We start from the raw sequence: 17,820 nt of genomic DNA on the forward strand, positions 1-17,820 counted from the left end.
TACTTAGATGAAGAGGCTTGGTTAAGGTTAATTGTGATGTTTTCTACTTAGATGAAGAGGCTTTGTTCAATTCCTCCCATCATCCCTAAACTTGATACAATAGGGGAAATATAGCATTGCGAGGATGAGTTATGACTCAGAAGTGGGGCTTGAGAGATCAATTTCTTACTTTTTTCCCTTACTATAAAACATAACTTTAACGAAAAAACAGTGGGCCCCACATTGTTTGGGTGATCCAAACCATTCATTTGCCGGGCCCTTATGGAGAGAGGTTGTGCACTTAAAATCTTTTCCATCTGATGATCCTAACACCCGGATTTGTGGAGGTTTAAAATTGACGGCACATATAGAAATCTCCATGGTCAGAGAGATAGGATAATCATATGGAGAAGATTTTCTGGGCACACCTTATTTACGTTTCGAAGATCCAAACCGTTCATTTGTTGGGGCCCGATGTAAATAAGCTTTGCTCAAAAATCATTTCTAGGGATGCTCTTGAGGAGCCCTTCTCTCTTCTGTCTCTTTAACTGTTCAATGGTTTCTTCCATTGTTTGCTGCTGGTTTTGTTGGGGGCCTCTCCCACAAACTGTTGGCCATTGAGCCCCCCTGATTGTACTTTTTCTCTTTAAAAAAAAAAAATCATCTCCAAAGGATTATCCTAACCATCCTATCTATGGACCGAACCATAAAACAGATTGAGGAGTTGGAATTGAATCATCCTCTAGAGATAATTTTTGGAGGAAAACCTAACGAATGAAAGGTTTGGATGTTTGAACAATGTGAGCCCCAATAAATTTTCTAATAAATACGTATGGTGCCCATTCGTACCTGTACGTATTTTTATTTTTATTTTAAATCACTTGGGCCCACTTTGTTCGAATTATAAAAAAAATTGGGATATCATTAGAAAACTCTTTGGAAGGTTAGGATCATCTGGGACTGGGAAGAAAAATTTTGCCCAAGAAATTTTTTCCCTCGGAAATGTTTTTCTTGCAGTCCAAACAGGAACCTTATTAGTTGAGAAATCTCGGTAAGACCGTCCTCAAATTCAAGTCAACACCACTGCCACCAATTCCATTGTACACGGTAGCTGACTGGCTTTGCTCTCTCGTCTACCGCTTCTCTGTAAGCTCATCACCCCGCAACAAAGGAAACCAAAAATTCACCATCTCAATCTATTGATCTCGATCGGAACATTTTTGAATCGAAGATGTATATTTTCAGATTAGCAGGCGATGTGACGCGTCTCATGAGCTTCCTCATCTTGCTCTTCAACATTCACACCAACAAATCATGCGCCGGTACACCTCCTCTCTTTCAATCTCTTATATCTCCTTTCTATCAATCTCTTATATCTCATATTCTATATCTTTTTAGAACTCTTATACTTGTATTTCTGTTTTAGTGTATACTAGTGGGACACCCTCCCGTGCAATGCACGGGGAGTGGGAAAAATTATATTTAACTTCTCATGATAGACAATAGAGAAACTCCATATTACGGAAACCTTATAGATAGGAGGGTTGCGATCATCCCATCGAAATGATTTTGGTGGCACAACCTATTTGCGTTGCGGCCCATCAAATGGACGGCCTGGATTATCCTATGGCGTTGATCGCAAACTTCATTTGAAAAATATGGGTGGGGCCTAAATTTTGGCCTTAATGTTGATGCACGACCCACACCATAGGATGATTGAAACCATTAATTTGATGGGCCACAATGTAAATAGGTTGTGGCCCAAAAATCATTTCCATTGGATGATCACAACTCTCCAATCTATAAAGGTTTCAGTAATATGCAGTTTTTATTTAGATCGGAGGGCTAGGATTATGAAATGGAGGGTTTGGATCATGGGGTGGTGCGTACAATTAATTTTGAAAAATACTGGTGGGGCCTACCTTATTCAAAGATTTGAAGAAATTATTTTTTGGGCCAACGAACTGTGGGGGATAGACCAGTTCAAAGATTTGAAGAAATTAATATTCGGGCCCATGAAAATAATTTTGAAAAATATGGGAGGGTTTGACCCGAACCGTACGGGTCTGGATGACACGGGCGAGGTAAAAATGACCCGGGAAAATTTACGGGTTATTGTATATCTTTTTATAACTCTTATACTTGTATTTATGTTTTAGTGTATATAATACAGAATTTACTCTTGATGGAATTAAGCTAGACAAATCAAACTTCTATTCTATCCAATGCACGGTTGCCAGAGCAGGAAGCGAAGGCTCTCGTAAAGGTGAGAAGCGGGAAGCGTGAAGGGTCGAAGAATTTTTTTAATTGCTAAATATTTTAAAAAATAAAATAAAATAAATAAAAACTTACTAAAAAATATAAGAAATAATTATATAAACCAAATATTTAAAAAAAATACTTTTTATTAAAAGATCCAACATTTACTTAAAAGAAAATCTCTATCAGCTAAAATGCATGTGTTGACTAGTCTGTTGACCAGTGCCTGACAAGAAGAATTTTTTTAGAAACCAAATTATGAGACTAATTTTACCGGACTTTTGATATTTAATAATGTTTGGATATGATAGAATTTATGAATTTTTAAAATTGGAAAAATACCCCATCGTTTGGAAGTTAAGATTTTGACCCGACCCTTTTTTTCGAATTTTGTACTAGAACTGGAATGTTGACTTTTTATCATTTTAGATTTGGGTCTTGAAACTATTTTTACAGATTCAAATGGGGGTTATTCCCTATTAACATGTAAATTGTAAGTACTTAAATGACTTTACATGTAAATACCAAGGTTGCCAGAGCGGGAATCGAAACGGGAATCGAAAGCTCCCAGGGAAGAATCCTACTCAAGGTTGCCAGAGCGGGAATCGAAGGCTCCCAGGGAAGAATCCTGCTTCCTTGGTAAATACTAAGAAGAGAAAGAGAAGAGGACTAGCAAGAGACAAGGAGGGTAGATAGGAAACGCGCTTTCCGTAGAGTGGGATACGTGTTTCCCATAGAGTGGGAGTCGAATTTTTCATAGAGTGGGAATCGTGTTTCCCATGTTTCCGAAACGGGATTTCTAAAAATTGGGGATTAGAGAAAATTCCCGTTTCCGAAATCGATTTTCTGGGAATCGAGATTCCCCATTCTGAGTAGAGATTCCTGCTTTCTAGATCCAATGTAACCCATCTCCTTTATATCAAGCTGGTGTAAGACCTTGTATGGCATTCATTGATCTTTGATTAACGGTTTGGATCGAAGAGCAAGGTTAAGTGTGAAATTTTTGGGTATAAGGGTAATTAATACATCTTAAGTGTCATGTGGAACAATGGATGTTTTAGTATAGCCCAAATTGACTATATAAGGATTAGTAGTTGATTAAATTGATATTTGATCTGATTAGATCGAATCAATTAACTAATTAGAGTTTTGTTATGTTAGGACCCGGGTAGAACTCACCCTTAAAAGCTTAACGGTGCCCAAGTCCTTATAAGCCCATCTACATCCATTCACTTTTCCGATCTCGGGTTATTGCTTTTGCGTGGAACCCCCAACAATCTCCCCCCTCCACGTGGAAGCAACGTGGACAATCTCGCCCCTCCATGCAGGGACAACGTGAGAGCCACGACTGATTTTTCCGTCTTCGGTGTCAGATACGAGGATTACCAAGATCTTACCCAAGGGACTTTTCCATCCCAAGAGGCACACTGGGGTTACCACGCCCCAGCTCTGATACCACTTGTTGCGACCCGGGTAGAGCTCACCCATAAAAGCTAGCCGTTAAGGTGAGGGTGCCCAAGTCCTTACCAGCCCATCCCCATCCATTCACTTTTCCGATTTGGGATTATTGCTTTTGTGTGGAACCCCCAACATGTTATATGTAGAACTAACAGTTGTAATTCTATAAATGTCACTCTCCTGTCCCGAAGGCGCGATAGGCGTCGCGTTCCCACAGGGCATAACCTCGCAAGCAAGGCTTTCTTACTAAATACTCATTCAATTTTAGGAATTACATCCACCATACACTTGAGCCAGGGGCGGAGCTACATGTAGCATAAGGGGGGCAGCTGCCCCTGTTGAGTTGGGCCAAACTCCTTAATAGGCCCAACTCAATTGGGCCCAGCCCCCTTTAAAATTTGAAGCCTGCCCCCCCTATGTATAAATCCTGGGTCCGCAACTGACTTGAGCAGTAAATATAGCAACTAAAGTTTGTATAACTACATATATAAACAACCACCAATGTTCTTATTTACAATCACATTCATCCACATTGTCCAAACCAAGTAATTACTCATGTCTTATATTCAAATCCCAAAGTAACTAAAAATCATGAATGCTAATCAGACGGTTTCCCTAATCACATGCAAATCAACTGCCGAGATGATTCTAGTATTTGTGTTTGTTGTGTTAAGGGTAAATTGACAAAAACCTAGAAGAAGGTTCGACTCGTAGTCAACAGCTTCTAGGTACTATACATAGAAATATTTACTGTCTATTTCCCATTCCGACTATTGGTTGTCAGAATTACTTTGTGACCTTTACTGATGATTTCTCTAGTTATGGTTATGTCTTTCTAATCCATGACAAATCCATTGTCTTAGATGTATTTAAGGTCTTCAAAGCTGAGGTTTAAAATCAATTTAGTCAAATGATAAAGATTATAAGGTTAGACCGAGGTGGGGAATACTATGGCAGATATGATGAGTCAGGTCAGATCATGGGGCAATTTGCGAGTTTTCTTCGTAGTGTTAAGGCTGGTCCAACAATAAATGTCAAACTTCCATATCCAAGATGGTTCACCTTTGGCTAATTGCCTTTCTTGAACTTGAACCAACCAATTTTCAATGGCTCTGAGAGTGGTTTCATCTTCAATTTCAATTTAAATATCATCTCGTTTGATACTAGATTCTCATTAAATCTGCCACCAACAATCACCTTGCAAAGCTTCCCACCTGTCCACTATAGTGCACCTTGTTTGCAAAATATTGCTTCGTAGCCAATCTCCTTATATCAACTTGAGTATGAGCATGATAGGTAGAACGCCTAGAGGATCACCTCTAGTCTCTCAATAGGCGATCTCCTATTCTCCTTTGTAGCCCATACCCTTTATTTTTATTCAATCGTTGATGTGTAGATTTCGATCATGGTTTTAAATTTCGGTCCAAAATTTCGGATTTCGCCTTGGACCGAAACAGAAATTTATACCAAAATTTTAAGATTTACACCGAAATTACCAAAATTTCGGTTTCGACTGAGGCAGAAACCAAAATTTCAAACCTTGAAGCAGTATTTTCTGGCAGGATACACTAGTTAATCATCCAAGGCTGTGCTCTTTCTATACAAATTTTAACGTGCTTCACTGAATGCAATTCTTATTGAGCTATATTACATGGTTTTCATGGAAAAGTTCTAGCAGGCCAAAGTACAGACTACAGACACCATGCCACCTGTTTGATGATCCAAACCATACATCTGCTGGGATGGGTCATGCCACAAAGATTCCCCTTTAGATGATTTCTAGAGATTTTCCTGCTTCGTGTACAAGGAAAAATACATGCAGACATGATGCATACTAAGTCATTTTTGTTTGTGGTGAGCGTAGCTCACACATTTGTATACAAAACACTTCTGAGAAGAAAGATATATGGCCAATAATCTTTTTGCTGAACAGGTATTAGTCTATTGGAAAAGAGAAAGAAAAAGATACAAAACAAGCTCCAGGAAAAACAGCGCACAGTGCAATCTAGTACTCGTAAAGTCATCTCAAAGTTGGCCAACTTATCTGCCCAAATGTTTCCTTCTCAATGCATATGAGACGTTGATATCTACAGAGATACAGTTAATGATTTTTTATTTTTTTATTTTTTTTGACGATACAGTCAATAATCTTACTTTCCTAAAATGACATTTGACAAGATTTTTCATCAAATATACCAATTTTGCTTCTGAAATTGTGGAAATGTTATTTCCATGGCAGGTAGGAATCATTTCTGCAAACCCTGTTTCTCCTTTGGTTAGAATCATTAGTATATAAAGAAGTAGTTACTTATCATTGGATAATCATGATATAACATGATTATAAAAAAAAAATCATGATATAACATGTACTATTATCACCTGTATTTTTAATTTTTTATGGACATCTTGCCTTTGCCATGTATGGTATCACTTAACTGCATTGCAACTCCTGGTATTACCTTATGCATTCTGTGGCAGTAACAAGCAGTTTTTTATATTGTGATGCCTTCATTAATAACTTGGGATGTTCATAATGTGCAGGCATTTCTTTGAAGACCCAAGAACTCTACGCAATTATTTTTGCTAGTCGCTACTTGGATATTTTTACTCTTTTTATCTCTCTGTATAATACCATCATGAAGTTGAATTTCTTCGGGAGCTCATTTACAATTGTCTGGTATATGAGGCGCCACAAGATTGTCCATGGATCTTACGATAAAGAACAAGACACCTTTCGCCATCTTTTTCTCATATTACCGTGCCTACTTTTGGCCTTAGTTTTTAATACAAAGTTCACCTTTCAAGAGGTATGTAAACTTTTTTACTTTGTCATGATTCAATAACCATAAGCATGTCTAGCACATTGCGAGTAGTTATTCGTTCTTCATGAATTTCAGCACAATAAGAAGCTACTTGATCAGCTTGATACCTCCTATGAAAAATTACGTGGAAGATATCCTTCCAACTGCATAGTGTTGTTCTGTTCCCGACTTATTATCTTTTAGTTTCACTGTCTTGATTAATATATTTGCCCCTCAAACAGGTCATGTGGACATTTTCTTTGTATTTGGAGGTTGTTGCCATGCTTCCCCAGCTGGTGCTGTTGCAGAGGACTAAGAATGTTGACAACATGACTGGACAATATGTTCTTCTTCTTGGGTGAACTACCTTTCCTTAGTTCCAGAATAAGTCTGTGTATATTTTTTTGTTTGTTTCTTGTATGTGTTTTATTGAGTTGATTGTTCATGGAATCTGGCCTGTCAGTAGATTTTATCTTTGAATTGATTGTTTGCGGATTCCAAATCTGTAACAAGAGTGAAATTCTTCTTTATTAATGTGGTTGAACTGATTATATTAATTGCCTAAATATGCTCTTATCTGGCTAACTCACTCTATGTTCTCAAACTCTTTCAAGTTTTTCATTCAGGAAACTAATCTCCGTTTATTTAATTATCTTTCCTGTCTCAATGCAGTGCCTACAGAGCATTCTACATTCTCAACTGGATTTATCGCTACTTCACTGAGCTTTATTATGGGCTTAATTATTTTCATTGGATAAGTATGACAAGCTCCATATTTTCTCTGAGTCATCTTATTGTAGTCTTCTCAGCACTCATTTCTATGTTATGGCTATTCTGTTGTTGCAGACTTGATTTCTTACCTTCTACAGATGCTACTTTATGCTGATTTCTTGTATTATTACTTCAATAGGTAAGATTTTGCAGTTGAGTGAATGTATAGTCTTGAGCCCTTGTACATGTTTGCTTACATTGTATAAGTTTTTCTCATCTTTCTCGTCACATGCAGCTGGAAGAACAATGTGGAGCTCCAATTACCAGCTTAAGCCATGCTCAGCTATTTTCGTATTTGGATATAAGGATTATCCAACATATCTGTTCTTGCAGGTGTATTTTAGCATTATTTGTCTACTTTTCTCTTTTGAGTGCTTTACTGGACATGTGGAATCAGAGTACCTAGTGTTTTGTTTAACTCTAAAAACAAGGGGGTTTAGACCTATATTGTTAGATCATTTTTCAACTAAGAAAAAGCAGTATGTTATAGCTGTATTATATGAACTATTCAACCCTTCTCATGCAATGACCAGGGATCATACTGCAGTTCTTTTTCTTGAAAATCTGTATGGACATGATATCTATAGTGGAGATTGGAACTTTCTAAATCTTGGTATGGTATTCTTTCTTGCATTTTCTTTTTCTGTTTTGGAACTGGTATACCTTCTGACTCCGAGGTGGGCCACTTCTCAGGACTTGAATTGCATATCACAATGTGTTGGAATGAATGTAATTTTTGGTTGAGAAAATCAGGAGGAGGGCGGGGCATGGAGTAGAGTCGTAGGAAGGTTTAAGGAATTTTGGGAAAAGAATTTTTGTGGACTGATGATGCAGGGGTGCTCTCAGATACCTTGGAGTGCTTATTTCATAGAATGAAAGGTTTCTAATAACTCGACTCGAGGAGGGCTAACACTTAAAGAGTTTACTATGACACAAATATTGGTATTATGTTAGTGTCATTAAACAAATTGGAGACCTGTTGGAGAAGGAGAAGGGATGCTGTTCTTCCTGCTGGAATTTTCTCTAAAATTCTATGGTATTTTTTTTTTTTGGGCCCATTTTGAGCTCAAGTTATCCTGGTTTCCCTCTTATAAGTTATTCTGGTTTCCCTCTAAAATTCTATCACATAGGTTAAAAACCTAACATTGGACACTTTAGTGACACGTGTTGTCGTGGATGTCTCATAATTCAATACATATTACATTTCACATGCAATTTATATTAATATGGAAAACAATTTCAAGACGGAATACCATCCTCCAATATAAAGACGATAATGACCTGTGATCTGGTCATTTTCACTGTATTCATTTGATTCACGGGGATTCGAGCACTCTTCCCTGTCTTTATGTGAACGTGACGCGAATGATCGATCCCCTTCTTTTTTAACAAAACTGATTCCCGTTTTGCTAGCAGTGCTTTATAAATATTTATATATAATACATTCACCACATTTCACGTAAAATTCATATAAATATAATTATGTAACCAATACTGGTATAAGTATTCCACTAACCACTTTCAAAGAGAATGCTAACCATCTTTTTGTAATGTACAGTGATAGGATGGGTTGGTATTTTCGGGAGTCAGGTTCTATTTGGTCTTGTCAGAAAGAATAGATGCCCCCCACATTGTGAGAAGTCCTATTTCTTTTACTAAAAGTAGGAGGTAATGGTACCTTTCTTGGAACTTTTAGCTATCAAACCTTCTAATGAAGCTGTGGTTTTAGCTCTATTAGAAGGATCGATGCTCTTATCATTGACGAGAAAAGCATGAAGTTTTGGAGTAGTTTTTCTTTTCCAAACATTTCCAGTAAATTCCTGCAATCCAAAAACAGGGCCACAGCAGGTATCCATAAGAATACTCCTATCCATAAAACCAAGAAACCTGACTTGAATGATCCCACGTTAAGAGCTATTAACAGTTATCAATCTGTTAAGAGAGACTTCATGGAACCTCACAAACACAAATGTGGGACCAATCTTCCTAGAACCCAAATTAAATAAGGAAATGATATTTGCACACCCTTGTTTCAATATGGACACTCTTAGTATTTACATACATTTAAATCTGAATATTTTATTGCTGGATTTATGACGGTTCAATTCAAAATGGATTGCGTCAGGTCATATTCTAATGTTACATGGATTAGTGTATTTGTTTGTCGGTCAGCACAGCCTCCCAAACTCGCGTTGGCTCATTTTGGACCACCTAACCGGTTCTCGACCTTTAGGAGTCGGAGGGACCTACTGACCCTTCTTTGTTTGGTTGCTTGTAATGGCTGGGAGAATATGAGAAAAATAAGTCAAAGAGAATTAGACAAGAAGGGAAGAGAATGGAAGTTGGGGAGAATATTTGCGAGTAGTGTTTGGTTGTGCGAAACAAATTTCTCCATTTTGGGGAAAAAAGGTGGAAGAGAGAGAAAAAAAAATAAGACAATAACGCTATTTCAAAAAATAATAATAATAAGACAATAATTCCCCCAGCAAATTTCTCCATTTCGGTGAAAAAAGTAGAGAAGATACAATCCCCGCAAAACAAGCAACCAAACGTAACATAAGGCGTTCAATTGGAAAAAGAATGAAAAAACCCAAGCTGAGGAAACATTCTCAAACCATTTAAAGTTCCTTCCATCCCTATAAGAGAGATGCTATGCCTATAATGTTTTACAATCAAAAACTGATTTGATTGGATGGGATGGATAGTGCCTTTAGGCAATAAGATAGCAGAAAGCAATTCCTCAAATTCCAAAAGAAAGAAGCTCCATGAGTTGTAAAGGGTTCAGTTTGGGTTGTGTCAGGTTAGCTTTGCTAAAAAATGAATTGGATTCAACCGAGACACAGCCCAATTTTATGATAAAAGCTCAACCAAAATTCCAAAAAATCAACCCTGAGTTACAACCGTAACAGAGGGGTGCAAGTTTGGCCCTATCAACCCTGAGCCCGAACAGGATCAGGGCTGAATTTTCCAACCCTGAGGGCAGGTCAGGGTTCATTTTTTTAGACCCTAACTCAGGTCAGGTCGAGTTCTGGGTTAATGCCTCGGGTACCCTGACCCGGCCTGATCCTAAATTTTCTATTATAGAATTGAACCATCTGTGCATGTTTCTTTTGCTAATATTTTCTATTATCTTGGATTGATGTTTCTTTAGATTATTATTATTAATTCTCTGTTGCCGGTCATGTTTTGCCCGTCATTTTGTTGAATTTATATTGTCATATTTTGTTCCCTTTCTCTGTTTATTGATCATTTTGTTCTATATGATAAGTGGTTGCTTTATTTTTGGCACTCTTAACAGGTATTTGCACAAGGGTCAATTAGGGCCGGGCCGGCCCAATCAGGGCGGGCCAGGGCCAGCACTGAGCCTGTAGGGCAGGCAATGAGTTGAGGTTTTTCGGCCCTGACTCAGGGTCAGGGCGGGGTCAGGGCCAAGATAATGGGATCTGGGGTTGGGCTAGGGTTTTGAAAAACCGGACCCTGTTGCAGCCGTACTATATAACCAGGAATCATATTCTCCTCAAAACCTTAAAAAGCCACCTCAACTTGATGATTTAGTACTTTAGAGTCTATAGCAAATCTTTCTTTACAGCCATGTCTTAGAAAACAGAAATTAAGCATAACTATATAGGCCAGCATTTTCCCCCTCTTCTTCTACAAGTAATGCTGTGAAGTTCAGATTACTCCATTTTTACCACCAGTCTGGTGCAGCATGGCATCAATTTCATCTCCATCTTCCATTTCAAGCTGGACTCAAGGAAAATGCAACAAAATGAAATTACTAAATAAGGAAAAGCCCAAAAGAATCATACAATATCATATAGGGAAGTGCTAGCATCCATCGCAAAAGGGTTTTCGCGGCTGGTCTGTCGCATATCAGACCAGCCACCTCATTAATGGAGACGACAGCTTTTGTCTCCATTCACGAGGTGGCTGATCTGACGTGCAACAAACTAGCCGCGAAAATCCTTTTGCGATGGACCTTAGCAAATCCCTACCATATAATTAGATAATTAAATTTAAAGAACAAAAAAAAAAGGAAAAAAAAAAACCTCATCTGGGGTCTGCTCCCCTCGCAGTCTACGCCCGTCAAATAAGAAAGCAATGGAATTAAAATCTACAGACTGCCGATCACAGTAAGCATTCATGAGCTTCCGCAGCTGGGTGCTGCGCTTGATCCTGAAAAAGACCTCGTTCCCATCCTGCAATCAAAAACATGAAAGCTCACCTGATTAGCAGCATGAATCCCCAGATTGGAAGTATAAAGCATGGTACCTAAAGTGCAGTTATCGAGTTGCCAGACCAAATACTGCAGATGTTGCTTTATGGAAACATTTAATCTATATTAACATCATACCTTGGATCTAATAAACATGTAGATATAACGGTATTTATTCGTGCATGTTGAAACTATGTATATATTCACAAAATAAGCTCAAACTTCCAGAGGTGGTTTTCTGCTGCACCGGTAAGAGCTATTGTCACCCCCATGAATTGTTATTGATCCCATCAACTGAAATAAGGGTAGTAAAATGCAATAGCTCATGACTTCCAAACAGCTGAAACAAGGGCAGTAAAACCATGCGTACTGCTAATAGCAAAACTCTTATTGCATAGGTATAGCTACATACCTATCTCACACTCTAGGAAGTTGCATTAACGCACTAACTATTAATGCATCGTTAAAATGAAAAACTTAAAAAGTGACGTGGGCCTAAACTTGACGCACAAAATACTACGACAGTTCAATAGAGTTTGCAATGGATTCTGACAAACTCTATTGTTAGTTGCCATCTCACTTCTCACTGAAGCACAAAAAATATCACTCGATGGTTATGATAGATCTAAAGAGTTAGTCATTTTGATCTTGTGAAAAATTAGCGGAAAAAAAAGTACATGGTTCCGCTTACAAGTCTTGCAAGGTTGAGTTTCAGTGGTATCAAAAATCTATAAATTCAAGTAGAACAACCTTAGATTTAGCAATTTCATTACCAATAACAGGTCATTAATGAACACAATACCAATTGGGTAAAGAAATTGGTAAAAACCCTTTGACTTGTGTCAAACGGGTTTCAATTAATGCCCCAATTCTAAATTCTCAAAAGAGAGAAAGTTATGAAGAGCAAAAGCAACACCTCCAGATTGCTTGCTTAATATAATATATCAAAAGATCCAAAACAGACTCTGGAACCTAGAAACAATTGATGGATTTGAAATAGAAGAGAGGGAGAGAAGTATTTTGACAAAAAAAGAAAAAGAAAATTGAAACCGACCGCTGGTAGATAATTCGCTTGAAAATGGTTCATTTGCCAGGTGTTTGAAAAAAGCGGTCGGCGAAGCCTCCCTTACGCACGCTCGCACGCTCGAACGTACACAGGGATAGATTTGTATTAATGATCCGGCCGGAGTCACGTTGTTAGTCATTCAGTGCGGTCACTCATGAAACTGACCATTTGAGCCTTGAAAAGTCAGTCATGTATCTTGTTTTAATAATGAGACTCCACAGTTTATTAAGCACTTTTTGATTGATGTTGATAGCTTTTTGGAAACTATAGCAGCCTTCAAATGTTTAATAAATAATAAGAAAGTGTGAAAACGAAGAAATGAGTGTCTTTATTATTTTATTTTATATTTTTTGGGGACCGGAGGCAGATATCATTCCCTGATGTGTGAGACTGTGAAGGTGTGGAGTAGTGATAGGCATGAATCTGATCCATCTGAGCACTTAGAATGTCGGTCATCAAACAGAACTTAAATATCTTTTGTAGATTCTGCCTTGGGCAACTCAATCAAGCCCTATAGAACACATTAAAACAATAAAATCAAGTTATTGGGCAACTTCTTCAATCTTTTCTATCAACTGACCTCGTATTTTAATTAAAAATCAAACATAAGGGATAGAGAACTCTAATCAATAAAATCAAGCTTGATGTGCTGGTAAACCAGCACATCAAACTCTCAAAGTACAACTCAACTCAACTAGGCCTTTGTCCCAAACTAGTTGGGGTCGGCTAATGAATCCTTTAGAAAATTTTCATGAAGAAAGTGAACAGATCTACCCGGTTCAAATTGACTAAGTCTAATCCTGACACTAGTTGGGTTCATCCACATGGATCATTTTCTTCCATTCTATCCTATTTTCTTCCATTCTATCCTATACAAGGTCATGTTCTCTGTTATGTTCTTAGCCCTCAAGTCTTTCCTCACTGTTTCTACCCAAGTTGTTTTCGGTCTACCCCTACCTCTTTTTACTCCTTCAGCTTAGCACGAGTCACTTCTTCTCGCTGGAGCATCCAAAGGCCTACGTAGGATAAGCCCAAACAATCTTAAGAGGTGCTCTCTCATCTTCTCCTCAATTGGTGCCACCCCTGCCTATTTACAGATGTCTTCATTTTTAATTCGATCTAACCTTGTGTGGCCACACATCCATCTAAGCATTCGCATCTCCGCTACACTCATAATATGCACATGCTGCATCTTGATGGCCCAACATTCTGAGTCGTACAACATGGCTGGCCTCTCAGTTGTCTTATATTTTACAGTCACACAGAATTCCTGAAGCACCCACTTCAACCAACCTACTCTTATTCTGTGGTTGACATCCTCTTCAATCTCTCCTTCTTTATGTAGGATTGAACCAAGATAGCAAAAGATATCCCTCTTAGGTACTATCAAACTCTCAAAGTACTTTATCAAATTTTTAATCATTCACCAAGCAGAATTTGACGAGCCACATAGAGCCTTGGGATGTGCCTCACCACTCACCAGACCACCTCGTGCATGTTTCTCTGTATCAATCAAATAAAAATTAAGGGATAGAGCATAGTAGCCGGAAACTCCTTGGGCGGATGGGAGACTCATTTCCCTTAAAACGCGTTTCGGAAACGTTTCGGAATCACATGGTAAACATATGAGAAACAAGTGTGAAACACATGAGAAACGTATGGAACACTCGAATAAAACGTATATGAAATGTGTGGGAAGCAAGTACTTACGAAAAGCGATTTGTTTTGGAAAAAAAATACACCAAAAATTGTGGAATATGTATTAAAAAGGAAAACAATGGCATATATTGTGATAAAAATAAAAATTAAAAGAAATATTCAAATAGAAGTTTGAAATTAACAATTTTTAACCAGCAAAACCATATATTTCGTGTTTTTCTAATGTTTCATATGCACTTCAATTGGTATTTCTCTATCATTTTTCAAGCGTTTCTAATGTGTTTCCTAAGATGTTTCTCAACGTGTGTTTCTCATATGATTTTCTATCGTTTTTCATTTGTCGTTTCCCCTCTATCTTTTTCATGTGATTCCCATTTCCGTTTCACATTTCGCTTCCCAGATTTGTTTCCCACCCCGGTAAATACGGGATAGAGAATGAGGAAAAAGATGAGGAAAAAAAAAAGAGACAATATTTGATTGTCTTGAATATTTCCATTTGTTCCCCTCCAAGCTTAATGTGCCAGTATATCACATTTTTCTCCTATGGGATATTATCAGAAAGAGGGGAGGAGGGAGAAAGAGAGACCATAACAACAAATGAAGGAACCTCTGTATTGTGCACCGTATCATGAAAGAGTACTAGTTAGAACTAGCATACTGATGGCCATACTAGTGGCATACACAAATACACAATATTCCAATTTCTTAAAAAGAATCTTAGATATTATTGTAACTTTGAGAACTTCAACACTGTGGAAACTTACCAATGTCTCCAAAAGCTTAAGGTGTTGGAGAAAGGCAGTATTTAATCTTTTATACTTAAACAAACACCATGTGAGTCACTGCTATAGAAAGAAGATAATACAGAATTACCTGCCATTCCTCTCAATTAAAGCATCAAACCCTAAAAAACACAATAAACTACACAAATTGTACTACCCATATATCAACATTTATAAACAAATAAAACAAGCAAGTGGAAATAGAATCCGGACCAAATCACCAAAATCAAATGAAAGAACAACAAAAACTCAACAGCATTGATCGGTTTCCATCCATCACCAACAATACAGCTAGCTTTAACACACGAATCAAAGCTAGCAAATAACTTGTAAACAACACATTACAAACCAAATACTGGATTCAAGGCAGACAAAAGTTACAGATCTGTACCTAAACAAAAGGACACCAAAAAAAAACCCTAAAAAAATCCAGAATCAAAATAACGCAAGCTAAAGATCGTATAAAAAGAAACCTTACCTGTCCCTTAACCTTGAGATTGATGTGAGCCCCCTGATCTGTAGGCTTCTTATCTTCTTCCTGAGCACCTGGAGCAGCCCCCGACATTTTTCAGATCTCCGTCCAAAACCCTAGGGTTTTCTTCGTTCTGCAAATAGAGATAGAGAGAGAGAGAGAGAGATGAGGATGAGGAAAAATGAAGACGGCATTAAATAGCCCTCGCTTGTTTTTTAGAGCCGAAACTTTTAAAAATTGGAATGGATAGAATTTTGGAATCCGCGAGAAGAGCAGACGAAAGGGTCTTGAGGATTCGCCACTAAAGAAAGAGGATGGGTTGGAATGGACGGTCAAGATCGAGTAATATTGGATCCAATGGTGTAGGATATAGAGGGGGTTTGAGAATTGGTAGCTGGACTGCACTAAAAACCGCCCTTTTCTTTCTTTTTTTGGGGAATGTGACATGCACTTGGCGGCTTTATTCAAACGTTAAAAGGGTGGCTCGTTTTAAATGTTCTACTAAAATCTCTATATATTATACTTGTTTTGGATTCTCTCTTATCTTCATGTTTTGGTCCCATATATTTTAAAAGATTTCAGAAATGTGCCTCTTGAAAAGGATATGAGAATGGAGATTATTTCAAAAATTAGTTGAACCCTTTCATAAATTCACTAAATATTTCAAGCTTAGTGAGATATGAGAATGTAAATCAAGGATCATGGTATTAAGAACATGGGATTTGCCATGGACCATCGTAGAAAGGCATTTCGCAGCTGGTACTTTTATGTTTCAAGTTCGCACACCCTGATGATTTTGGTTTGAGGAAGATGCCACATCTGTCTACCCAATCAATCAGCTATTATTCTGTGGGAGGATTTAGAATTTTTTTAAGAGGGGAAAAATTGTGCAAAACAGTGGAAGAGGATAGGGGGTGGGAGATGAAGAGAATTGAGAGGACATGAGCGAGGAGAAGGTGATAAGTAGCTGAAAAGATAGGGAAAAGAAAAACATGCAAAGTAGTGTTCTTCTTTTCCCTATTTTACGTCAACTTGGGCATCTTCTACTTGCTCATTCCCATAAGACTCTCACCCTTCCACTCTCTCAACACTTGGGCCATTTTTGGCTAACATGTAAACAATATTCCATGTAATAGTTTTCAAGCCAGTTGTGAGAGACGGGCCAAAGATGGAGAAACTTGAGAGGGTGGGAGTGGGAGGAGTGTGAAAGGCTCGTAGAAAACTAGATAACAAAATACCAAGTCTGAGGGCACATTTGGCAACCATGAATTTGTTTTCCTGATAAATCCGTGTTTTTTAGTGGAGATGATGAAGAAGTCGCTAAAAACCAGGAAACAAAATTCATGAAACTAGTGACTCTATTGATGAGATGTGGCCAAAAATTAGGAAACAAAAAAATTTACTCAAAATTAGATCGACCTTTTTTTGATTTTTAGTCACATCTCATCATAGGAGACGGTAGTTTCCTAGATTTTTGTTTTATGGTTTTTAGTGACTTCACCCTCGTCTTCACTTGGAGACACAAATTTATCATGAACCAAAAAATCTTCGCGCCCAGGCATGACCTAAATGTATTTCATTTTTCACTAGTTTTTAGGAATTTTTTATGCCATTTCTTCTTTGCCTGTCTATTTCCATCCCCCTTCTTCATTCTCAACCTCTCTCACGATGTGGACCCATGAATACTTCGTGGGATAATATTTCATGGTTGCCAGACATGGCCTTAGTAATATTCCATGAAAAAAATAAGGGAAATGATATCATCGCTCGATTGCTTTGATATTGACGCTCAAGTTTCTTGTCTTCTAGTATTTATAGCGCTTCCGAGCGCTTTTTGAGAACTATAATAACCTTTTGACAGCACTTTAAATACTAAAAGACAAGAAACTTGAGCATGAATATAAAATCATTCGAGGGCTGATATTATTTCTCAAAAATAATAGTGGGTGTGGTATTGCATTGACAACCTGGCTGTAAAACAATTGGCGCCCCGCTATAACACAAAGGGTCCTGTGTTTGATTGATCCTAACTGTTCATTTTGTGGATCTTGCTTTGGAGCACAAAAATCACCCGATCAAAAAAATCATAACATTTATTAGTGTTTATTGTTTGTCGTTGAATGTGAACTGTTGCTTGTTGCTTATATGAAGCTTTGACTGTCCATAAACTTGTTATTGTATGTTATGACTGGATTACTGGTCTTATTTTTGTGATGTAAAAGATCCAAAGCAAGGTACGTTAACGGTTCGGATCAATCAAAGGTAAGACCCATAGGGCGTATTGGGGCGCCACCGCCCCGCCTGCGTACAGTCTTCTTCCAGTGCGTCACAGTCTTTATCTGCCATCTGTAGAGCTG

General features: G+C 37.9%; 2 protein-coding genes across 2 annotated transcripts; one reads left to right on the forward strand and one right to left on the reverse strand.

The window, feature by feature from the left end:
- Positions 1-991: 991 nt before the first annotated feature.
- On the forward strand, positions 992-7,876 carry LOC143861138 (ER lumen protein-retaining receptor-like). Its single transcript, XM_077372063.1, has 6 exons — positions 992-1,301; positions 6,238-6,503; positions 6,740-6,855; positions 7,170-7,255; positions 7,344-7,407; positions 7,504-7,876. The coding sequence occupies exons 1-6, from the start codon at positions 1,211-1,213 to the stop codon at positions 7,538-7,540; spliced, it is 660 nt and encodes a 219-aa protein (XP_077228178.1). The 5' UTR covers positions 992-1,210; the 3' UTR covers positions 7,541-7,876.
- A 2,917-nt stretch (positions 7,877-10,793) lies between these two features.
- LOC143861745 (small ubiquitin-related modifier 1-like) lies at positions 10,794-15,669 on the reverse strand. The gene is made up of 3 exons (XM_077372637.1): positions 15,470-15,669; positions 11,318-11,467; positions 10,794-11,012 (listed from the first exon to the last, which is right to left on the reverse strand). The coding sequence occupies exons 1-3, from the start codon at positions 15,554-15,556 to the stop codon at positions 10,941-10,943; spliced, it is 309 nt and encodes a 102-aa protein (XP_077228752.1). The 5' UTR covers positions 15,557-15,669; the 3' UTR covers positions 10,794-10,940.
- Between the last annotated feature and the right edge of the window lie 2,151 nt (positions 15,670-17,820).

The sequence above is a fragment of the Tasmannia lanceolata genome, unplaced genomic scaffold (genome assembly GCF_043159265.1).
Source record: "Tasmannia lanceolata isolate RefF3 unplaced genomic scaffold, GAP_Taslan_0.1 ptg000037l, whole genome shotgun sequence".
Classification (NCBI taxonomy): Eukaryota; Viridiplantae; Streptophyta; class Magnoliopsida; order Canellales; family Winteraceae; genus Tasmannia; species Tasmannia lanceolata.